Raw genomic sequence first — 25,188 nt, 5'->3', positions numbered from 1 at the left:
ACATATCAAGCACACACACACCACACATCCCCACACAGCCCCCTCATACACTTTCAAGGCTGATTTAGCAATGTGTACCCTTGCCCCTAAGCCATATATTAGCAGACCCCTCCTCAATTCCTTTCCAACAAAAGAGGAGTAGCTAAGAGGAAGCTTAGCCTCTTGCATTTTTTTGAGGTTTATCCTGAGCAGGGAACTGGGCTAATGTGTCCCCTCAGGCACATGGAAATGCAAGGCCCAGAAAGGCTTATATGGCAGGGGTAAGGGCAGGGCACGAAGTGACCCAAATACCCTAAGAATGGGAAGAGGAGAATGTTCCAATGACCCAGAACCTGCCCTGAGACCTAAGGCCAGACCTCACCTGTCTGCTTCCCGGAACATGTCTCTCTCCCTCTGGGAATGGATGTCCTGGATGATGGCAGCCACAGTTTTCCCAGGTTTCTAGGCAAAGTCAGAGGGGACACCATCAGACCAGAGATGGTCTTGCAAATACCAGAGGGAGGCGGCTTGGACTTGGGTTCCCTGCCCCATCCACCAAAGGGGGAAAAGTGCCTTTTTAGGGGAAGAAAAAGTTTAATCCAGAGGATGAGGCTTATGAGCATGATGCAGAACGATGGTGGGGTTGAGTGGTCCAGGGCACGTGGCACGTGGCATCTGCTGAGCTGGAAGGGAAGGAGCCTGAGGCTCACCACACACATGCTGGGAAAAAGCACTTTTTTTCCCCCCATATTTGTCTTTTTAGGGCTGCACCCACGGCATGTGGAGGTTCCTAGGCTAGGAGTCAAATCAGAGCTGTAGCTGCTGGCCTACACCGTAGCCACAGCAATGCCAGATCCTTAACCCACTGAGTGAGGCCAGGGATCAAACCTGCATCCTCATGGATCCTAGGCAGATTCATTTCTGCTGAGCCACGATGGGAACTCCAAAAAGCAGCATTTATTAATACCCACTTCCCACCCTCTCCCAAATAAAAGAAAATACCTGAAATGTGAAAGGAAGGAGGGAAAGAAGGAGGGAGGGAGGCATAATAACCAGGAAAGAGACCTGAAGATCACTGAATGCAGGCTCCACTTTACACCTGACTACTGAGACAGCTGCAGTCCCCAGCCATGTTGTGTCCTAGGGTGGTACCTGGAGTCATGCTGGGTCAAAGGACACATTCAAGGTCACAGAGATGGTTAAAGAGTCAGAACTTGCCAATAGGCATTTTGACTCCAAGGTCCTTTCCATGCCCCGGGGCCCCCTGCAATACTGGACCTCTGAGGGGTCACTGGGTGCTCAGTGTAAATCTGGGGATGGGCAGTGCAGGTTGTGAGCCAGGTTCCACAGCTGAGGATGCTGGGCACCCAAAGGCTGGACCCTTCCCAAAGGTCATTATATGGTAACAATGCCAGGACAGAACCAACCCCAGTCCCTAAATCCCAACCAAAGCCCTTGCCTAAACCCAGAAAGGACCAAAAATAATAAATAAATACATAAATAAAAATAAATGATTAAAAAAATATTCATGAGCACAAAAGAAAAAGGATGGGAACATTTTCTAAAAGACGACACAGAATTCGTCCATTCAATTAAAATGTATGGAACAGGGTGAACTTATGGTTTGTGAATTATAGCTCAATAAACTGATTTTTTTTTTAAAAGACCTACCTTCAGTCTGTGATGTCAATTTTTGACAGAGAGTTTTAAGAAATGTAATCAACTGCTCTTTGTATCCTTGGTTTTTCTTCCCCTGTGTCATGAACAAAGGATCATGAAATCTTAGACATATCTGCATGTCAGTTATCATCAAATATCTCGTTTTACAGATGTGAAACCCAGGGTGAGAGACAGGAAACAAGATCTGCGACCCCGCTGGGCTCTGCACTCTGTGAGTGCGCTGGGTGCATGGCTGCTCATCCGTCTTACTGTTGAGATGGAGGGTTGAGTGGGGAAAATGGTGCAGGAGAAAATAAAGGAAGAGCTGCCTGTGGTTGCAGGGCGAGAGGGCAGAGCTAAGACTTAGGGAAAGGATATAAAATGTTCCAGCCAGGGAGGGATCTCTCAACAACTCAAAATTTAAGAGGAAAGAATGTCAAAAAGAAGCCGGTGATCACTCCCCTGCGGTCCCGAAGAAGTTGGAGGTCAAGAAGCCAGTCAATCCCTGGTCTAGAAAAGCCCCGGGAACTGAGCACTGGTCATGATACCCAACCAAAGGGAGGCCTCACAGTTTTGACGAATGGTCCCTTTCACCAAAGGTTGACCCTCTATAAACACATACAAGGGTCGCTTATAAGTCACCAGGTCACCCAGGCCCTGCACTGCCAACGAGCACCTCAACTGCTTAAAATGCACCAGAAGCAGAGACCCGAGTCCAAGAGGGAAGGAGCTGGGGCTGGGGCCCAGGATGCTTCCCTCCATCCCACTGAGGCCACCTTTCCTCCCACCAGGCTTGGGGGGCGCTACCTGCGGGGAGAATGAGAAGGTTGGTCTAGAGGTGAGCCCACTCCATAGGTCTTCTTCCTGCCTGCCCACCTTGGGCCACAAAGTGGAAGGTGTCTACTCTCTCATCAAGGGAAAGGCCAGCCAGGGATGGCTGGTCCCCAGAAGACCAGGTGCAGCACTGCCCTCACTTGGGCCACTTGGGAAAGCTGGCGGGAGCCATCACGACCAAGTGCAGGTACAGGTGATGAGATCTGCTGTCACTAGGAGGCCACATCCTGGGTCCCAAATCTGTCCTCACTCTGCCAAGCCAGAATAGGTGAAGGCTAAGAATGTGCCTCCTGAGGGGGTTGGGTGAGCTACTCTTTGCAGCAGAAAGAAAAGAGAAAAAAAAGTCTCCAAGGTCCCCAACACTTTTCTTCTGCTCTCTGGAACCTCAAATCCTCATGATTGTTCCTTGCAGCCCAGACCCAGGAAAGCCAGGTGTGAAAAGAGGGGGCCTGGTCAGGGAGTGGCTGAGGCTTTGCAGGTTTCCCAAGGGTAACAGGGGGGTGGGGCTGAGACCTGCAGGGAGGGGCAGGTCAGGCCAGTGTCAGAGACAGAGGCATTCAGGAAGCCCCTAGCCCCTCCCCATGCCCAGCAGCATAGACAGCAGCCCCTTGGGCCCTTCCCCTCTGGGTGTTCCCTGATGAAGGGCAGAGCCAGCAATCAGGCACCATAGATGAAAACATCCTCAAGTGGCCCAGGCTGTCCCCTGCGGGTCAAAGAGATGCATCTAGAGTTCTTTGGGGGCTAGAAAAGCCTCTTCTTAGCTCTAATGTTTCCCTGCCTCTTGTTTTCCCAGCTGCAGAACAGCCTCCACTGTTAGCCCAGTGCCCCCTAAGTTGCTTTTCATCAGATCCCATGGCCCTGTGGAGGCAGGAAATGGGGTTGCTGATGGCACAGCCAGCCCAGGGCCCTGCATGCAATGGTTGCTCCATGATGGCAGGCTGCAGAAAGGGAGAGGTGGGCTTTAGTGAAAGGACATGACAATCTGCAAATACTAAACACCGGGTCTGGCAGTCACAGGCACTGCGACCCACACCCCCTGAGGCCCAGAGGTCAGTTCCTCTATTTTAAGTGATAATTCCAAATTGTTGGCACTCCGTGACCCAAACACCCTGCCAGCTGCCATCTGAGAAGAAGTCAGAAGTGGCCAGACTTTCAAATAACAGAATCAACTTTTCACAGCTCTAGGAAAATGCTCTCAACCTTCCTCTTCAGGCCTGGCCTCGTTATCCTGGTTAAAGGTGTAAAGGAAGCAGGTAAACGAATGCTGTACTCACTGCAGGTGGAAATGGAAGAGGATGTCTCCAATGATGTTTTGGGTACCTTTTTATTGCAAAACATTTCAGACACACACAGAAGTGGAGAGAATGGTCTACTGAGCCCCCATGAATCCGGTTTCACTGTCAACAAGTGGAACTTGGAACAGTTTAAACCTGTGGGTTCCAGTCACTCTGTCAGAGAATTGGCAGGGACCATCCCGTGCTCTCAGTCAATGCATTTTGCTGACTTAAGGATGAGGTTCTGCGTCCTAAACAGTCCCAGAGAAGTGCCTTCTCAGAGGGAGGCACGGGGGCTGGAGAATTTCAATGTGTGTAGAGCAGCCCCAGCTCTGCCTCCAGCTGGTGGGGTCACCTGGGATCGTGGCTTGTTGCCTGTGGGAGACTCACCTTCTCCACCTATAAAGGTGAGATAATGAGATCCATCTGGCATCCACTGAGACCCTCCAGGCAGAGCAGGCTACCCCATAAAAGCCCCAGAACGCTGGGCCAACATAAAAGAAGCTGCTGGAGAGTTTCATGCCTTCTGACCCCAGTTTTACAAGCCTCCAGGGTCCCAGGAAGATGCTGAAACCTTCCAGATGAGCCCTGAACTTGTCAGAGCCAAATCCCGTCAGGGCCACCCTGATTGTTTCTGACATGACTGGACTTTGCAGGCTCTACATCTCTTCTCACCCAACTCTTTCTGCCCAGAAGCCCTCTGTGGGAGGCTCACCTTCCCTACCTATAAAGGTGAGATAATGAGAGCCATCTGGCATCCGAGATGCCTCTAAGATGCACTTAAGCTGCCTCATCCTTCACCCACTCAGGAATCTCTCCCTTCCTTACACAACCAAGTCACTGCCTTATGGCACTGAACTTCCAGAAGCTCCATGCGTAGGCACCCAGGTTTAAATCTTGTATAACCACTCAGAAGAAGTGCTTATCTCCCCAGTGAGACGGCACACTTTCCCCAAGTGAGGACCAACCTCATATTCACTGCAGCTCTTGGTACCACATCTTACATGGAGAAGACCCTCCTTCATCACTTGCTGACTTAATCTTCCTCATCAGGAGCAGCAGGATCACTCCTGAGACTGCTGCCCAGGGCCAGAAACCATCTCTGTGGCCAAGAGGCTGGCAAGACCGCTGGCTCTGAAACCAGGCTGGCTGCCCCCAAACCACTGGAGAGCCTCAGTTCCAGCCCAATCTACTAAGTGAGAATCTCTGGGCAAGAGGACTTGAAGACTCCCCTGCCAATTCTCTGATGGAGGGACTGGAACCCACAAGTTTAAACTATTCCAAGTCCCCTTTGGCATGGAAGACACTCCGATTCTGGAGAAGCATCTATAGAATAACCAGGCCCTTCATGCAGGTCTGCGGGAAGGAAAACACTCACTTTTCATTGTGCCTTCAGATCTTCCCTTTCTTACTCATTCCACACATTAGCTGGACATCTATCATGCGGCAGTTTCTGCCCCCAGTACCCTGAGGGACAGAATTTCTGCCCCAAAGAGTGTAGAGGGAAACAAGATTAACTGCATGAGGAAACAGTCAAGAGAGGAGAGGAGAGGAGAAATACCTTAAAAATCTCTCCCTCTTCTCCCTCCACCTTGCCTGGTAAGAAACACCAATCAAAAGCTGCCCCCACCCTCACCTCTGCAAGCCCTGGTAGGACCCCAGGTGGTGGCCTTTTGGCCCAGAGACACATCTGGATTTAGTGCTTTGCTGTCTGCCGTCCCAGGAACCATCCCCTCTTCTCAGCTTGCTCCCAGGATGTCGCAGGTGACACAGGCCTGGTCAATCACAGCACAGCCACGGAGACTGGCTCAGGAAAGGGCACATGTTCAGGGCCAGCCTGGTCAAGGTGACTCTCGGGACATCTCTGGGAGCTTCTAGGAAAAGCTCTGGCTTTCTCTTGGTGAAGAAAATGGGAGGCTGAGGAACCATGGCTGCCCGAGTCACTGAAGCCATCACGCCACCTAGAGGAGAGGGCTGGGGGCTGTCAGGGCCATCCCAAGGAGACCCCACCAACAAAGCCAAGGGAACAGAAGAAGGCAGGGGGGAAAGAAACTGCGTCGTCCTATGGATAGCACGTGGGCTCCGAATCCAGCCATGCCTACAGCCAGGGCCACTCCTGGCCTTTTTGGTTACGTGAGCAAATACATGCCCGTCTGCTTAATGGAGACAAATTTCTCTTCCTTGCAGAGACGGTCCTGGCTGATTCATGTCAACACACATGACTAAGGAGTGGAAAGAGGCTTTGAGATGCTTTTGTAGAGGCCGTGTGACCACTTGGGGAGCAGAAAATCCTTACTCAAGATCAGGATCAGTATGTTCTAGCCACTCAGAGCGTGCTGTGAGGACCAGAAACATCAGCATCTCCTGGGAGTGTGTGAGAAACACAGAATCACAGCCCTGCCCTAGACCTACAGAATCAGAAATGCTGACAAGACCCACAAGTGATCTGTATGTACAAGAAAGTTCGGGAAACTCTATGAGAATACTGTCTGTGATGCTGACTAACTAGGTGACTAAGTAAATTACCTGATTTCTCTGTTTTGTCACACAGACAATGTAGATCATGAAAACACAATACAGAGAGGCAGATACAGTGTAAAGCCAAAACAGTCCTAGGCTTTAATCTTGGCTCTTCCAGTAACTAAGATCGGGGGCAAGTTCCTGAACTTCTATGAGCCAGTTTCCTCATCTGTAAAACTGAGCTAATCATATCTGTCTGACAGGACCAATGGCAGGAGGACAGCAGATAATGTAGGAAAGTATTTGGTACATTACTTGACCCAGAGTAGCAGGACTCGATTAAAGGTATCTCTTCTTGTTATTACGGTTGTACTGTTATAATGACTGTTATCATCCACCCTACACACCTCACAGGGGAGGGTGACTGTAAGACTCAAAGAGATACTATATGAAAAAAATGCTTAAAACCAAAGAACACAAGGTACAGTCCTTTACTGATCTGGAAACAGAGGCTCACAGAGGTTGAGCAATTTGTCCAAGGTCATCAGAGCAGGAAGGGGCAGAGGCTAGACCGGTGTAACCACCCTCCCATCTGGTGGTGTAGGTAACATGGTTCCTGATGGGTCTGTTTTCTGTGTTCTTCCTCTCCCAGCCTGTGAATTCCTCTACAAACTTGCTACCTCCATGTCCATGGGGCCTGGCCCAGGTCCCACCCATGGTGAGCACTAATGAACATTTGCTGAATGCAAACTTCGACCTTCTTTCTAACGTCTTTAATTCATAGTTTTTGTACCACCCCAAATGACCTCCCTGGGTAAGAGACTGCAGGGCCTGGGTACTTTAACTTAAGAAGCAGAGGGAGTTCCCGTCATGGCGCAGTGGTTAACGAATCCGACTAGGAACCATGAGGTTGTGGGTTCGGTCCCTGCCCTTGCTCAGTGGGTTAATGATCTGGTGTTGCCGTGAGCTGTGGTGTAGGTTGCAGACGCGGCTTGGATCCTGCGTTTCTGTGGCTCTGGTATAGGCCGGCGGGCTACAGCTCCGATTAGACCCCTAGCCTGGGAACCTCCATATGCCGCGGGAACGGCCCTAGAAATGGCAAAAAGACAAAAAAAAAAAAAAAAAAAAAAAAGAAGAAGCAGAGACCTGCTGTCATGTCCTAATTAAAAGCTTATGACAGCATCATCACATTTGGAGACCAAAGCTCCTCTGGGAATTTAGTGCAGGAATTCAATTCTAGCCCCCTGGGCAGAATCCAGGAAAACAAGAACTTTGACTGGGTAGAGAATGGGGTGGGATCGAAAAGCAACAGGCTTTCATGAGTTGGAAAAAAAATGTCAGGTTTTGCCTGAAGCAGAACTGTTGGCAAAAGAACTTCAGAAGCAATAATGCAAACAAAGCAGAATCAGGACTTTGGCAATTGGTTGACATCCAACCGGTGTACATAGGTAGACTTGTCAGAACACTAGTCCTAGCTGGAAAAAACGGCTGAGACTTCGTCTTCTGACTTGAACCTTGAAGGCAACAATTCAGGGCTGTGGGTCTGGAATCAAATGGACTCTAAGTGAATTGTGAACTGGAAAATCCCTATTAAATAGGGCAGTAAAAAGCACAAAATAAGAAGTTAAGATTAAACACAAATATGGTATTAATTACAATAAAGCCAAATGGACTAAGGGCTCCAGCCAATAGAACTCCTGCAAATCAACATGAAGACACAATCCAGAAGAAAAGAATGAGCAGGAGTTCCCTGGTGGCCTAGCAGTTAAGGATCCGGCATTGTTACTCCTGCGGCTCGGGTCATTGCTATGGCGTGGGTCATTCCCTGGCCCAGGAATTTCTGTATGTCGTGGGTGCAGCCAAAAAAAAAAAAAAAAAAAGAAGAAGAAGAAAGAAAGAAAGGGAGGGAGAGAGAAAGAAAGAAAATATGGACAAAAGACTTAAAAAAAATTCCCACCAGAGAGGATCTAGATGGAATTATCAATAAACATATGAAAAACTGCTGAACCTCTATTAGTAATATGGAAAATAAAAAATAAAACCATGATAAACTCTTGACTATCCCCAGAGAGGCAAACCTTTTAAAGTTGGACAAGAGGAGTTCCCGTCATGGCACAGCAGAAACGAATCCAACTAGGAACTGGGAGGTTGCAGGTTCGATCCCTGGCTTCACTCGTAGGTTAAGGATCTGGCCTTGCTGTGAGCTGTGGTGTAGGTCACAGACGTGGCTCGGATCTGGCATGGCTGTGGCTGTGGCTGTGGCCGGAAGCTACAGCTCCGATTGGGCCCCTAGCCTGGGAATTTCCATATGCTGCGTGTGTGGCCCTAAAAAGACAAAAGACAAAAAATAAAAAAAATAAAGTTGGGCAAAACAAAGTTTTAGCAAGACGGTGAGCTGCTGAAAATCCTCCTCACATACTATGAGTAGGGATGCTATTACCTAGTCAAGTGGAGGGTAAGTTTGCCTTGTGGTCCAGCAATTCTACTTCTAGTTATGTATATTCTCCCAGTTGTACACTCACGAACATGAGTACGGGGATACTATGTCTGAAAATGTTCCTAGTAGCATTGTCCCTAACACCCAAAACAACCCAAATTTCCATCAACAGTGGAATGAATATGCAAATTTATGGTCATACAGTAGAAATTTATATAGCAATGAAAACCAACAGACACACCCAACACGGACGGCGTAGTGTTTCGTGAAAGAAGTAATGAAAGAACATGTCATGATTCCAGTCAAATAAAGCTCAAAAATCGGGAAAACTAAGCTACAATGTTAAGCAAGGCATAGAGAAGAGGGCAGAATAGTAAAGAAAAGCAAGGGAATAATTATCCTCAGAGTCAGGAGTGTGGAGAGGGGGCACTGAGCTTAAGAAGGGACTCACAGGGGTTTCTGGGTGCTGTCTCTGTCCTATTTCTTGACTTTGGTGGTGGTTTTATGGGACTGATGGGAGTTCACCCATTATTACTTTTTCAACTGTACAGTATGTAGGTAGTCACTCTTCCGTCTGTATGGTATACTTCATGATGAAACAAAACAGAAAGAAAAGAAGAGAAATGTAGAGTAAGCTAAAACAAAAGCAAAAGTCCTGTTTGGAATTAATCTGAATTCGTCCCTGAGTTTGGACAGTAGCCAACTGTCAGGCGCTGCTTAGAAGAACTTCTGTGGGGCCTAAGACATAAACATAAGAGGATGGAGGAGAGAATAAAAGATCAAGGGGGGGTGACAGAGAAAGAAAAAGTTACTGAAGGTACTGGGGTCTGGGTAGAGAAGGGGGTTGTATGCAGGGGTCTATGCCTGGAACTCTCACCTCTGAAAAGCAACCAGGTTTTCCTCTCTTGCTTCATCTTTCAAAACTTGCCTTCAAATCCTCCTTGGGTCCCAGGCAGGTAATCATCCCTTTGCATCCTGTACTTATCTCAATAAGCACTTTTCTTATCATGTTACAATGGGGTTGCCTTCCCATGTGATAGCCTCAAAGACGGTGGATAATTTTTGGATCTTTTTCTGGCCTCTCCTTCCTGCCAGCACTCAGGCCAGGGGCCAGCAAGGAGGAGACACTCAGCTGATGCTTGTTAGAAGACTGAATGAACGAGAGGATGCTTTACCTTCAGCTGCAATTCCTTGTATCTCTTGGACATCCGAATGAGCAACTTCTCGCCATTGATCATTGCAGATTTTTCTTGGTAATACTGGACCATGGCCTGGGCAGCCTCTGTGTAAGCCATCTCTAAAAAGGCCTAGGAAAGAAGGAAGGACAGACATTGGACTTGAACGATCTTAAATAAAATTCTATACAAGGTATGATTCCCCGTATCTGAAGTTCAAAGAAAGGCAAGGCAAATGGAAGGTGATCAAAGATAGAGCTGAGCTTCCCGTGGGGGTGGGGTGGGGTGGGGGTGGGGTACTGACTGGGAAGGGGAGTGAGGAAATCTTCTGAGGTTCTGGAACTATTCTATATCTTGACCTGCATGGTAATGACACAGGTACACACATGTAAAAAATTAATGGAGTTGTATACTTGAGACGGGCACTTTGGAGGATGTGTTTTACACCTCAATAAAAAGGGAAAAATTCAGTACCAGGAAGAGCTCTCTTTGATCCCATCTGTTCAAAGAGACCTATTTATTAACTGCAGCAAAAGAGCTCATTATAAGATGGTCCCTCTCCTGATCTCCATGGTTACTAAACATTATTCTTAACTACCTACGTCCATTCCAGGCTACATCACGCCACAGGAGGCCCTCTGGGATGGGAGGGTCCATTAACCCACAGTTCCCTGAGGGGAGGGGGTGGGGGAAAGTGAGTCTGTTGCCCAGGTAACCTTGGACCGATGCCTGCAAAACTTGCTATTTGGTGGTGGAGATGGCAGGAAACAGAAACACCAAGTCCTAGATATCTGAGCTCTCAATTTCTCCACTAAAAGAAATACACTAAAAACACTCAGAAGCTCCTTGGGCTTAAGGAAAGGCCACGTCTCTGTAAGCTGGAGAGGGAGCAAAACCCTCAGTTAGGCTTCCACGGCATTTCTCCTCTTTAACTATTCTGATAAAAACCCTTACAAAGGGCTTTTCAATTCAGGTAGTGTCTACAGGGAATTTCAAGATAAACTGTTTGGATGGATCTGTCAGTTTGCCCCAGGAGCTGCTGCGCTGACTGACTCATCGCTACTATTGTTTCTTTGATTTGTTTGGTTTGTGCTGTTACTGATGCTGGAGGGATCTGATCCCCCATGCTGAGAAGGAAACAGCCTGAGACAAGGCAGTCCTCACTGTGAACCCTCGATGCCCACTTCCTTGGCCTTCAAGGGCTAAACAAGCTCATCCTCCCTCCTTCTGCATTTGTTTTGGGATTTCAGATCCGCCTTTCTCTGTGCTGTCACAGTCTACAGCAGAAGTTTAGGAGACCAAAATGTTAGGGTTCTCTACGGTTTTATTTTCAAATTCTGCCACTCAGCTTTCCAAAGTGCTTCTTTCTTCATGCAAACATTTTAGCACCTCTAGCTCTCACCTATCATGTGGGAATGAAATGAATTCAGTGAATCCCACTGTGTTCATGTTGCAAGCTGAACTTTGGAAATTTACCCCAAATAGAATTCTGAGAAGGAGGAATGAAAAGATTAGTGAGTAAGCTCAGGTTGATGGAGAAAGACCACTGATGAGCTCCCAAACTCTTGCCTTAACTAAGAATTTCTCCTATGCCTGTTCCTCTGGGTCCTAAAGTAAAAGTATTTATTAAAAGCAAAAGACTAAAAAGTTTTCCTTCTGACCAGTCTCTGTACAAACTCCCCCTTTGACTTTAGAAATGAAATCAAACATATTAACCCCCTAAGACTCAGCCAATCCTCATGGGTTAAGGGTTCTCAGTTCCTGAGATTTACCAGTCACCCGTTAATTCCTAGCTACTCTCCTGCAAAAGAGCCAAGAGCCTCAGATGCTAACACCAGGGATCAGTGAAAATACCTGTTCCCAGTCCATTGTTGGCTGGCTCCAAACCCACACCCTCAAATATGGGACACCTAGAAGGTAAGACTGCATGCAGCATTAGCTCAGGGGGTTGCTAACAATGAAAAGATTCAAGTCCATGGATTTCTATTTTAGGGGCCAGCTTGCTTTTCTATGTTAATGAGAGCCTCATTCCAAAGCACCTCCTCACCTCCAGGCAACTCACAAAGGCCTGTACCCAGCACATGAAGGGTAAAGTGCAACAAGACGAAACAAAACACCACCACCATTGAGAACTTCTGGGCTGTGCCATCAGGAGGCCAGCTGTGAATTATTCCTTTAAGTTAGGAACAGCTTCTTCTTTAAAAAAATTTTTATTTTATTTTATGAACACACTCACAGCACATGGAAGTTCCCGGGCCAGCGATTGAATCTGAGTCACAGCTTCGACCCATGCCACAGCTTCGGCAATGCCAGCTCCTTTAACCCACTGTGCCAGGCCAGGGATGGACCACACATCTCTGCAGCAACCTGAGCAGCTGCAGTCGGACACTTAACTCATTGCACCACGGACAGCTTCTTTTTTAGAAAAGTAGCCAGTTTCCCTCCACCAATATGTGGTCCATCTGGTACCTACCAGTGTGAAAGTGCCCAGGCCTACCTGATTAGTGGACTTCATGAGGATGTAATTAGTGACCTTCCCAAAGGGCAGCCCCAGGTTAATGACGTCATTCTCAGTGCAGCTTCCCTCGGGCAGATTGCAGATGTGTACCACGCGGCCAGCACCCGGTTTCCGCTGTACAAACTAATAGGAACAAAGAGCTGTGGTTGGTCTTCAAAAGACATTTCCTTCTTGCCCTCTATTCCAGATCCTGCTAATGGCTATCTTTCCCAAACTAATGACCAAGAAACTATAGTTTACAAAATGAATGCAGAAAAAAAAAAATCCATTCACAGACATGTATAAAATATTGATTTTTATGCCATCACTTTACAAACAAGATCCATAACATTTTTATTGAACAATCACATCCAGGGCTCTTGAAGAGATGAGGAATTGGGCATATCCCTGTGTTGCTGGTGGGGGGGTTGTGTATCTACAATCTCTTGAGAATAAACTTTAGCAATATTGAATAAAAGCATTTAAAATAGATCTATAGTCCTGGATTTTATGATCCCACTTTTAGAAATCCAGCCTACAGAAAGAAATGCAACAATATGTAAATATTTACATACAAGGACATTTATTACAGTAATTTATGATGATAAATGTATAATTTATTGCAAAAACTTTTGGAAACAGCCTAAATGTCCAAGAATAGGATAATGACCGAGTAATTGATGGTTCACACTTACAATGGAAAACTACGTAGCCCTTAAAAGGAGGTGGTAAATGAGCTGATCAGGAATAATTTTTAAAATAAAGTAAAAAACATATATATAGGTTGCCAAGTACAGATGAGGTATGATGCCATTCTTGTGAAATAAAAACCCAAAAACATATAAGAAAAAGATAGATGAAGCAAGTGCTGTAAAATTTTGATAATTATTGGAATTGAGGGATGGGTATACAGGGGCTAATTACACTAATCTCTACTCTTCTGTATGTTTGAAAATTTTCACAATGAAAATATTTTATGTTTTTCAGCCGTGCCTGTGGTTGTGTGGAAGTTCCCAGGCCAGGGACTGAATCTGCACCACAGCAGCAACCTGGGCCACTGCAGTGACAATGCCTGATCCTTAACTTGCTTCTGCACAAGGGAACTCCAACAATGAAAAACGCTTTAAAGGACAGCAGCACAGACAGAGAAAGGAGTTTGAGGATATACATCAACCTGCGAATACTGGTAATCTTCAAAGAGCAGAACTAGAAGGGAGTAAGGGGAGAGATGTTTAACCTTTTTCTTATGTATCTCACAAGTGTTTGACATACAATTTTTTAAAAATCCAATAAAAAAAAACTGAAAAGATTTGTGGGACCCAAATACACAGACATATTCATTCCCACTGACAACCTTGGGTTTAGGGCAGTGGCTTTCAACACTTTGTTAGCTTTGAGATCCTTTCCTCAAACAAAAGCTGGCCCACCAGCCCAATATATTCAACAAATACAGAGATGCTGCTCTAGACAAACCTTGTGGTCCAGCACCCGGCCCACCACCCTCCATCCAGCAGTCCCAAAGCCACCTCTAAGAAACACAGCTGGGAAACAAAGACCTGGGCCTAATCAAAGCTCAAAGAGGGAGAGAATGTCTGTTTGGTCAGTGCAAACCTTAATCAGCCTGGAGTCTCCAGGAGGTTCAAGAATTAGTAGCCATAAGCCAACCCAATGTGGAAAAGAAGGATGCAATTTTCCAAACCCATACTAAGAGCAGAGCCCACATTTGCATAATCATCATTTTCTATGATAAAGAGAACTTCAACATCTAATTACATTTGATGTGGGTCTGACTCTTCTATGGTAGTACAGTGGGAAAGTCTGAGGTTTCATCCCCAACAAGGGCTAATACTTGGGTAATTCTACCACAAAAAGCCCCCATTTGTTTTCTTTGGACAGAGGACAATTAGAGTTAATAAGAATTTCCTTGGACAGTTCAGCCCTGAAGAGGAGAAAGCCAAAGGGCGCCTTTCAGACCTCACCCTCTGCAGTGTCCAGAGGTCAAGCACTTTGCCGAAAAGGGAAGAGTCTTTGGTGTGTGGCTGAGGCAGCTCCCAGAGCATCCCCACGCATCCCTGAAGTGCAAGCAGAAGAGCTGAGAGACTTTGAGCCTGGCTCAGGAGGACTGTGTCCTCTAGGGACAGCAGTGGGAGTTCTATGAGGCAGGATCTTTGCCTCTCATTAGGGCGAGGGGCCTAAAAACAAAGACGCAGGCCCAGCTGAGCTCTCAGGCAGGGCCAGGCGGCCACTCCTCTGAGTTTATCAACAGGGGAGCTGAGGCTGGGTGCTCTGCTGGCTCCTCTTTGCCCACTTGTTTCTGCCCATGTAACTCCGCTGTGCTGTGATCAGCCTGGGCTCATATGTGGTTAACAACAGAGCAGACACGCAGGGCAGTTCTGGGCTGATCCTGCTCCTTGCCCGTCCCGTTGCCTAGTGACCAGCACGAGGGCCAGGGCCTCTCTCACTGTCTCCTCCAGACTGAAAAAGCAGCTCAAGAGGCTTTAATCTGAGCGTGAGAGCAGCAATTGCTGCTGAGGACAAGACATGCCTCCCCAGGAACAAACACCCTCACGGCTGCTGGTCACCAAAGAGCAAAATGAAGTCACACTGCCCACAAATTAGAAAGCTGCTAAAGTGAATGGGCCTCAATTAAGGCTTTCATTTAAATTTTTAAATTTTAATTAATTATTTTTATGGCTGCATCTGTGGCTCATGTAAGTTCCCAGGCCAGGGACTGAATCCAAGCCACAGCTGCAACCTACGCTGCCATGTGGCAACACTGAATCCTTTAACCCACTGTACTGGGCTGGGGATCTAATTCTTGAGGCCTCAGCAGCCAGCAACCTGAGCTGCTGCAGTTGGATTCTTAACCCACTGCACCACAGTGGGAACTCCTAATTTTTATTTTATATTGGAGTATAGTTGATTTACAATGTTGTGTTAGTTTCAGGTGTAGAGCAAATGATTCAGTTATACACATACATATCTCCATTCTTTTTTCAGATTCTTTTCTCATATAGGTTATTACAGAATATTGAGTAGCCGGAGTTCCTGTCATGGTTCAGTGGTTAACGAACCCAACTAGCATCCATGAGGACATGGGTTCAATCCCTGGCCTTGCTCAGTGGGTTAAGGATCTGGCATTGCTGTGAGCTGTTGTGTAGCTTGCAGACACTGCTCGGATCCTGCGTTGCTGTGGTTGTGGTGTAGGCCGGTGGCTTCAGTTCCAATTCAACCCCTAGCCTGAGAACCTCCCTATGCTGAGGGTGTACCCCTCTACCCCCCAAAAAAGAATACTGAGTAGACATTTAAATTTAAAGAGTACACCATAGCAACATGGATGGACCTAGAGATTATCATACTAAATGAAGTCAGAGAAATACAGACTTTGAAAAACTTATGGTCTCCAAAAGAGACAGTTTGGGGAGTGGGGGGATGCGCTGGGGTTGTGGGATGGAGATCCCATAAAATTGGATTGTGGAGTTCTTGTGGTGGCGCAGTGGTTAACGAATCCGGTTAGGAACCATGAGGTTGCGGGTTCGGTCCCTGCCCTTTCTCAGTGGGTTGACGATCTGGCATTGCCGTGAGCTGTGGTGCAGGTTGCAGACGCAGCTCGGATCCCGTGTTGCTGTGGCTCTGGCGTAGGCCGTAGGCTACAGCTCCGATTAGACCCCTAGCCTGGGAACCTCCATATGCCGCGGGAGCGGCCCAAGAAATAGCAACAACAACAACAACAAAAGACAAAAGACAAAAAAAAAAAAAAATTGGATTATGATGATCATTGTACAACTACAAATGTAATAAATTCACTGAGTAACTAAAAAAGAAAAAAAAGAAAAAAAGAAATGAAGTCAGAGACAGACAGATATCATATGATGTCCTTATATGTGAAATCTAAAAAAAAAATGATCCAAATGAACATTTTTAGAAGGCAGAAATAGACCCAGAGATAGAAAAAAAACAAATTTATGATTACCAAAGGGAAAGTAGGTATAGGGATAAGTTAGGAGTTTGAGATTAACATATACATACTGATATATAGAAAATAGATAAACAAGGACCTACTATATAGCACAGGGAACTATATTCAATATTTTACAGTAACCTCTAATGAAAAAGAATCTGAAAAGAATAAAGATACACACACATATATGACAATCACTTGGCTGTACACCTGAAACTAATAAAACATTGTAAATCAACTATACCTCAATAAAAAGTTGTTTAGAAAAAAATTTAAAAATGAAGGACTTCTTCACCTAGGAAAAAAAAAAAAAAAAGAGGACATTCCAAGGATGCTTTTTTCTCCCGAGATTTTAATCAGAAATAGAAGTTAGTGGAAGTTCCCATTGTGGCTCAGCAGGTGAAGAATCCGACTAGTATCCATGAGGATGTGTGTTCAATCCGTGGCCTCTCTCAGTGGGTTAAGGATCCGGTGTTGCCATGAGCTATGGTGTAGGTCACAGACATGGCTCAGATCTGTCATTGCTGTGGCTGTGGCTGTGGCGTAGGCCGGCAGCTGTAGCTCCGATTTGACCCCTAGTCTGGGAACCTCCATATGCCTCGTATGCAGCCCGAAAAAGCAAAAAAAAAAAAAAAAAAAAAAAAAGAGAGAGAGAAAGAAATAGAAGTTGGATTTTATTGACACGTCTCGTCACTAAAGTAATCCTGTGAGTTTTAGTAACCTTCCAGTTAATCATATTAATCTGGAGCTTCTCAGCTGGTGGTCTGCAAATAAGTCACAGGTATGCCAAGGTACTGGCCCCTCAGGGCAAAGGCCAAGCACATCCAGTGACCATGAGCAGCTTCTTCACTTTAACAAGTTGCCTCTAGTTTATCATTTTCTAAAGGAGCCATGAAACGAAAATCTCACCCATCAAAAATAATTGGGGAGTTCTCTTGTGGCACAGCTGGTTAAGGATGTGGTCACTGCAGCAGCTCAGGTAGCTGCTGTAGTGCAGGTTTGATCCCTGGCCCAGGAACATGTACATGCCATGGGCACAGGAAAAACAAAAAACAAAAAAACGTTGTGTTGTATCTGGCTTCAGGGCATGTGAGAAATCCTATCCAGTTACATATTTTTTTAATGTGTTGTGTTCTTTTGCAAATATTTGATTTAGCCTACATCCCTTTCTGTCACTGATCTAAAGTCTTTTGTTGTTGCTCTCAAACTCAATTAGGTTCAAAATCATTTTCCGCTCATACAGGGTGTAGAGTTATATGTATAATTACCCTAATCTATCCTAGAAACAATTCATCTAAACATGGTTATTATTTGCCCTCTGTCCAATGGGAAATCTGTAAGATGAGGAAGAAGAGTGAGAGGAAGGGAAAAGACAGTTCAAGCACTCCTTCTAGAGTAAAATCTGCTCACTGGGGTCACAGAAAACCCCGAGTGCCTTGGAGCAGGCGGCTTGATGCTATACACTAATTCCCAACCCTAGACCTCTAAGAAGTTCAAGCCCTAAAGGGTCTTTGAAGATAACAAGACATCAAAGAAGGATCGTTATTTTTGATATTTAAAAAACCTGAGTTGAGGAGTTCTCGTTGTGGCTCAGTGGAGACAAACCCTGGACCAGGATCCAGGAGGACACGGGTACAATCCCTGGCCTTGCTCATCGGGTTAAGGATCCAGTGTTGCTGTGAGCCGTGGGGTAGGTCACAGATGCAGCTCCAATTTGACCCCTAGCCTGGGAACTTCCACATGCTGCAGGTGTGGCCCTAAAAGGCAAAACAAAAAAACCTGAGTTAAGATCAAACTTTGTGTTTCTTCGGTAATGCTGGTGAGATCTTAGGCTGAGGAGAAAGGCGGATTGGTGTGTCTGTGTTTTTGATTAATAAAAATCAAGAACTAGCTAATTACTCACTAAGATAAGTACTCTGGCAGATACAGTACTTTGCTAAACATGAAATGCAGGACAGGGGTTGCTTGAGGTAGGAGTAAATAATTTAAAAGAGTTTGAGCTATAAAAACCGTGGGACTTCCGGATGTAGTGAAAGAACTTGATCCTGGAAGACAGAAGGGAGGACTGGGGTCCAGCCCCAGCTCAGCCACAGATTAGGTGCATGTCAAGGACAAATGCGTTTTCCTTTTTGGGCTTTAGTCCCCCAATGTCTGGAATGAGAGAGACAGTCTATACGTCTTAAGTCCGCTCCAGATGTAAAATGTCCATGCCTATGTGGCTCCAAGTTCTAAAATTCCACTCTTCTCAGAAGCCTTGCCAAGCTAAACCCTACGATCCAGGATAATGATAACCTTCCCCAACTGCGCTGGGCATAAACACGAAATCTGGGGTCTTTCCCACTCTCGGTCCTAGCAAATGTAATGCCTGTCCTGCCGCTCTATGAGCTCGACCATTTTATTTTATTTTATTTCATTTTATTTTATTTATTTATTTTTTTGTCTTTTTGCCTTTTCTAGGGCTGCACTAGCAGCATATGGAGGTTCCCAGGCTAGGGGGTCTAATCGGAGCTGTAGCCACCGGCCTACGCCAGAGCCACAGCAACGCCAGATCTGAGCCGTGTCTGCAACCTACACCACAGCTCATGGCAACACCGGATCCTTAACCCACTGAGCAAGGCCAGGGATCGAACCTGCAACCTCATGGTTCCTAGTTGGATTCTTTAACCACTGAGCCACGATGGGAACTCCCACACTCGACCATTTTAGCGTGCATATGTCCACAAGCCTGGCCATCGATGATGAGACAGGCCGTCTGTGCTGGCGGTGGTCTCATCTTTAAGAGCTGAAGATAAGCTCCAAGCAGTGAGCACCTTTCTGATGGCCTCTGCAGTCTCTGAATGCGCCAGAAGAGTTGAGATCATATACTGAGATAAACTAAAGACATGTGTACCTCCTGTCTCTCTCAGGGCAGACACACATCCGGTGTGTGACTCATGGTCACCAGGCACCAGTGCCAGGGCGGTGGGAATATCTGTGCCCCTGCTCCCAGGTGACTACCATGGGCAACTTACTGAATTTCTCCAAGCTTGAGTTTGCTTATCTATAAAACAGGGAAAATAAAAACTCATTCCACAGGACTGTTGAGACATCACAAATGCTACAATGTATGTAAAGTGGCTTCCTGCAAGGTCTGGCACCAGCAGGTTTGTGTAAATAAATATTTGTTTCCTTCTTTTCTCCTACAGTTAAATGTAACTGTACTATGATTATGTAAAAGAAAGTCTGTGTTCTTGGGAAATTCATGCCAATTGTAGTTAGGGGTAAAGAGATACAATGTCTCCAATGGTTCAGGAGGAACACGCACAGATCATTAAATGGATGGATGGATGGATGGATGGGGGACAAATAAAGACAGACAGAGATGGATGGATAGATAGACAGATGAATGGCCAAAGATAAAGATGTATGGATGGACTGAGACACACACATAGAAAATAATAAAGTAAACAGGCCAAAATATAAAGGAGTAGTGAACTTAGGCAAAAGGAATATGGGGATTCCTTATACTTCTCTTGCAAGTTTTCTGTAAGTCTAAATTATATTAAAAACTACCAAAATCAATTTTAAAAGATGTGCTCTGGGGCAGAAGAGCAGATGGGTTAAGAGAGAATTGTGAGACCGGTGTTCATGGGCTCTGTTACCATCCCACACGCTGCTCTGCCTGCTGAGCTCCTGGGAGGTACACATGTGACAGGTGCATGTGAAACTTTCCAGTCCCAGGTCAGATCTCTAAGAGAGCTAAGGTGTCTGGGTTGTAATCGAAGCCCTCATCACTAACCTGCTGGGACAATCATCCTTCACCAGCCTGGGGGACACCTCAATCAGCCTGCAGGCCACCATGACTTGGAGTGCCCTCATGTGTGGTCAGGGGCCTGGGCTGTACATTTTCACTTGCTTGGGTAACTCATTTAAAGTCAGATGAGGGAGTTCCCGTCGTGGCTCAGTGGATAACGAATCCAACTAGGAACCATGAGGTTGCAAGTTCGATCCCTGGCCTCACTCAGTGGGTTAAGGATCCTGAGTTGCTGTGGCTGTGGCATAGGCCAGCGGCTACAGCTCCGATTCGACCCTTAGCCTGGGAACCTCCATGTGCCGTGAGTGCGGCCCTAGAAAAGGCAGAAAGACAAAAAAAAAGAAAGAAAAAATAAAGTCAGATGATGCTTCTAATGGATCATGCGACCAGGTCCAAGATCTCTCAAGTCACTCACAAATCTTGTATAGAAGGGTGGAAATGTGCAAAGAGCAGGCTTGGCGTAGGAAGATTCTGAGACCTTTCAATGCTGTCCAGTGCAGATGGGGACAGGCTTCAGAGATGAGTTCAAAGAACAGACCCAGTTCAAATAACTCACAGTTGCCATAAAAATGTGGTTTTGGGCAATAGGCCTGCAGGATGAGAAAAGTCAAAGGTGCCTCTTAGAGCTACGAAGCATAGAGCCCTTCCTCAATAAACAGTTTTCTCTGCTCCAGCCTGATCTCCTTTAGGTGTGATCTAATTTTATCTGGCACATAGTCTGTGGGCCTCTGCTGGTTTTGTGCTAAACACACATGAAGACAGACACAGGACAAATGTTTATTTTTCACGGTGTTTGTTTTGAGTACACTGTACAGATGCTAAATGGGCATGGGTTCCATAGCTCTGCATCTTGGTGTAACTTGGAGAATAGAAACATGCCTTTTTTTTTTTTTAGGGCCACACCCGAAGCATACGGAGGTTCCCAGGGTAGGGTTCTAACCAGAGCTATAGCTGCTGACCTACACCACAGCAATGCCAGATCCTTAACCCACTGATCGTGGCCAGGGATCAAACCCGCAACCTCATGGTTCCTAGTTGGATTCATTTCTGCAGCACCCCGATGGGAACTCTGAAACATATGCCTTTATTGACACTTTCAAATATTTTTATAAAGCATACTAGCTTTGACTTGGAGGAAATCTACTTTTATTGGTGCTGGATTGCCTACAGGTCCTGGGTGGCTCATCTGCCACCAACTTCAATATCACTGCAAACTTTAGAGTCACAGAACCTTAAAATTGGGAGGTCACACTTATCACTGTGTATGCAGGCAGCGATGCCTGGGAAAAGGCAAGGAACTTAATCTGTGGGCAATTAAGTCCTGGTACGTTTGTGATGACAACTCAGGTCTCGCTGGAAGACCAATCAATGGCAGACTTGATAACTTATGGTAAATGGATACAATAGACAGTATTACAACAGAAGATAATATTTTATGTTTGGATGTGAAAAGGTGTTTATAAGTCAATTAAACTATGTATTGAGAATGTAGGGTTAAGTCAAAAAAAACCAAGGGGCACAACAGGTGATGTGGCATTATCTGATTGTCCCCAAAATGTATACTTTTAGTAAGTAAACATGAGCATGCTAGAATATATACGCTAAAATATATACTTTTAGTAAGTAAACATGAGCATGCTAGAATATATACACTAAAATATATATTTTTAGTAAGTAAACACGAGCACGCTCATGCTAGGGATAGATAGTCATAGCCAAAGACATTTCCCTTCAGTCTTCTCTGCAAGGGTGGATTTTCTATTTTGTATCTTTCTGCTGCTGTTTTAAAATTTTTACACTATTTTACTGTTTTTGCAACAATAAAAAAAAAATCATTCAGAACAACAACAGAAAACAAAATACCCTGCTCTTCTGTTTCTCCATTCTTGTGGAAAACGCACAAGGTGACCTCTGCCAAGAGTAGGACCTGATGTGGCAGATGACACCCTGCCCCCATCCATCCTAGCTCAGGGTAGATTTTGTTTTCTGGTTTTTTTTTTTTTTTTTTTTTTTCCAAATCTGGGTGGGCAGACAGATGTTTTAGAAACAGCCAGTCATCTGGAGGACAAACCCGTGACTTAAACCTCTGGCTTTCCACAAACATTTATATTTCCCTATGCCTCGGTTTCCTTATTTATTGGTGTCAACTAGGATGCAGGGTCCTGGGGAGAAAGAAATCCTAAAAACAATGTGTATCAATTGTCCCAGGCCAGGGAGGCCCCATCTGCAGCACTAGCACTAAATAAACTCCAAGGTGGCTGTGAAAGCTGCAAGCAGTTTTATGGGGACAGTCAGTAGGCAAAGCACATCTTGGGCAGGGGCAAGAAAACTATTTACAGCCTGAGAAGGCCCCCAGGGCCCCTTCCAGAAACCTGATTACTCTGTTTATGACGGCTCAGGCAGCCAAGGATAAAGTGCCTCTGCTCTGTCAAAGGGCAGAAGCTTAAGTGAAAGCAAACACCCCTCTCCCGGACCCTGGGGTTGGATGGGAGGGGCTAGGGAGAGACACAAATCACTCACTCTAGACAAACACAGAGCCCAACCGTCAATTCAGTGCCCTGTCTTTATCAGAAATAAACATGGAAACGCACAGCTTGAATTCCCACCAGGCTGAGGCAAGTGTCAATTCCAGCCTTGCCTGGGCTTGGGGGAGGAGGTAGATGGGTTTTGTGATCATTTTCGGTTTTGCGGCAGTTCAGATACCTTCTGAAGGCTCGCTCCCAGAGCCCCGTGTCACTGTGTTCTTCCTGCTTAAAAATAGGGAGCTTTAGAAAGAACTTTTTCTTTGCTCCACAAACAACAGTGATACTACAATGGCAAAGTCCTGGCTGCTCCTGCTCTTGCTCAACAAAATGTGCTTCTGAAAAAATGCACCTAAGCGGAGTCAGGCAGAAAAAGCCCTTGCACTGGACTGGAAAATATTTCTGGAGGAAGATGCTTTATGGGTTCTCTATGGAAGCTGGGAGGGGCGAAGTGGAAGGAATTTCACTGTCCTCATTAAATATTTCTTTCCTGTTTGAATTTTCACAAAAAGCATACATTATGTAAGCAGGAAAAACAATGGAAGTGTATTGCAAAAGAAGCTTGGTGAGCACTCATCTGGAACATGCAATGGTATGGTAACAGAGTAACCACTCTTGATGTATCTGCTTATCTTTGGAGGTCAGTATTTGTAGGCAGAATGCAAACCACTAATTTCTCTCTGAGGGTCTCTCGTGTTCCTTAAAGGTGACTCCCAGAGTATCTTTCAGTAGCGGATTCATCAGCTCTTCATTTCTCAGCTTGTTTCCAAAGGTCAATATTTTTGGATTTTAGGTTTTTTAAAAGGGACACACCTACATTCAATTCTATTTGCCAGAAGTGGCCACAAAAGGACCAGAAGCTGACAGAAGGGAGAGAATATCCCTTGGGGCTGCAGGGGCTGGCTGGGGTAAACTCTGTCCTTGTCCCCTAGTTATCCTTAGGAAGTTCATATGACCAGCAAAACTTCGCAGAACTTAAAACGATAAAACCAGTCAGATGATACCTCCTCCACTCCACTAGGAGTGCAGAAATGCCTCCAAATGTCTGGGTTCATCTTGGGAGACGCTGTCACCGTGCCGGGTCTGGCAGCCTCTTCACCTTTTGCTCTACAGTTGATGTTGGCTGAAGCCCGAGAAGTCCTCATCACCCCCAAAGTAGCCTCCTCAGAGTCTGCTAAGCAGCTTGCGGGGTGGGAGTTGGGGCGGGGGCGGGGGGTTGCTTACCAAGGAAAGAAGCATCAGAAGAGAACTCAGAGACCCTCAGAGAGGGGCAGCAGGGCTTAGTGGTGAGGCTTCTATGGAGTTCAGTTGGTTAAGAACCCCACTAGTCTCCATAAGGATGCAGGTTTGATCCCTGGCCTCGCTCAATGGGTTAAGGATCCAGCATTGCCCCAAGCTGTGGCAATATAGTTTGCAGATGTGGCTCCGATCTGCTGTTTGCTGTGGCTGTGGCCTCAGCTCCAGTTCCGATTCAGCCCCTAGCTGGGGAACTTCCATATGTCACAGGTGTGGCTGTAAAAAGGAAGAAAAAAAAAGGGGGGGAGCCTTCTAGAGCTGGGTCGCCTGGGTTCAAATCGCAGTGCCTGCCCTTACCAGCTGTGTGACCCTGGGCAGGATAGTCAGTCTCCCGGTGCCTCTGTCTCCCCACAAGCCACAGGGCCTTATGGGGAGTGGGCGGTAGGGAATTAATGAGCTAATACATACAAAGCTGCTAAGAATGACGTGTGGAAGGCTAGATAAATGGTAGCTACTGTGACCGCCATCCGACAAGGTCTGGGCTCTCCATCGCCTTCCTGCTGCTGCCAGTGCAGAAAGCAAAATGCTTGTCAGGCTCAAGCCAGATAAATGTCCCATCTCCAGGCATTGGGGGGGACCATACTCGGGAGTGATGAGTCAGCAGACTGCTTGTGCCTGCCCTGTGCTTTCGTGGGAGCCTCGCAACACCTCTCGGGGAGCAGACGTGACTGCAGTGGTGACTAGACTGATTCGAGCACAAGTCAGAACACTGACATTGACACCTGCCCCAAATCACACAATAAGCTGACGGAGCTGGCCTGAGGACAGGTTTACCCAGAACAGGCTGAACGAACTCTTCCTTAAGAACAGCCATTGTTCCTTCTTATGCCCAGCACAGTTCATAAGTCATTGTCACCTACACATTTCTCTCATTTGATCCTCACAAGGGCACGACAATGCTGGTCTACTCTGAGCCTCGCTCCCTCCTTCTCACGCTGACCATCGAAATCAGGAGACTCTGCTGCTCGAATGGCCACACAAGATGCTCCAAGATCAGAGGCCTAATCAAAAGATCACAAACCAAGTGAAAACCTAACTTTGAAAGCCATTATTAGCGGAGGATTTTCCCCATTTAAAAAAATGGAGCCTCAGAGCAGTAAAGTGATTTGCCGGAGGCCACACAGCTGGGTGTTCCAGAACTGGGACTTGAACTTACACCTCTTGCCTCCACATCCACAGGACAGGGCCTCGGGTTCTTTGATCAGTGCTGGAGGACAGGGTTGAGGTGGGGACAGATGCAGAGTCGCCCTACCCTTACTTCTCCTCGTCTCACTCAGCCCCCTCCCCTTTATAATGCTGAT

At 46.2% G+C, this 25,188-nt stretch overlaps 1 protein-coding gene across 1 annotated transcript in view; it reads right to left on the bottom strand.

Annotated features, from left to right (window-relative positions):
- Nucleotides 1–25,188, bottom strand: part of RBM20 (RNA binding motif protein 20) — a 210,929-nt gene that overhangs the window by 26,406 nt on the left and 159,335 nt on the right. Inside the window, 3 exon segments of the mRNA XM_021073215.1 lie at nt 362–441; nt 9,819–9,950; nt 12,316–12,459. Of these exon segments, the coding sequence (XP_020928874.1) occupies nt 362–441; nt 9,819–9,950; nt 12,316–12,459 (356 nt within the window).

This window comes from Sus scrofa, chromosome 14 (genome assembly GCF_000003025.6).
Source record: "Sus scrofa isolate TJ Tabasco breed Duroc chromosome 14, Sscrofa11.1, whole genome shotgun sequence".
NCBI classification, from domain to species: Eukaryota; Metazoa; Chordata; class Mammalia; order Artiodactyla; family Suidae; genus Sus; species Sus scrofa.
The sequence above is the reverse complement of the archived record's forward strand: the minus strand, read 5'-3'. Positions and strand labels throughout refer to the sequence as shown.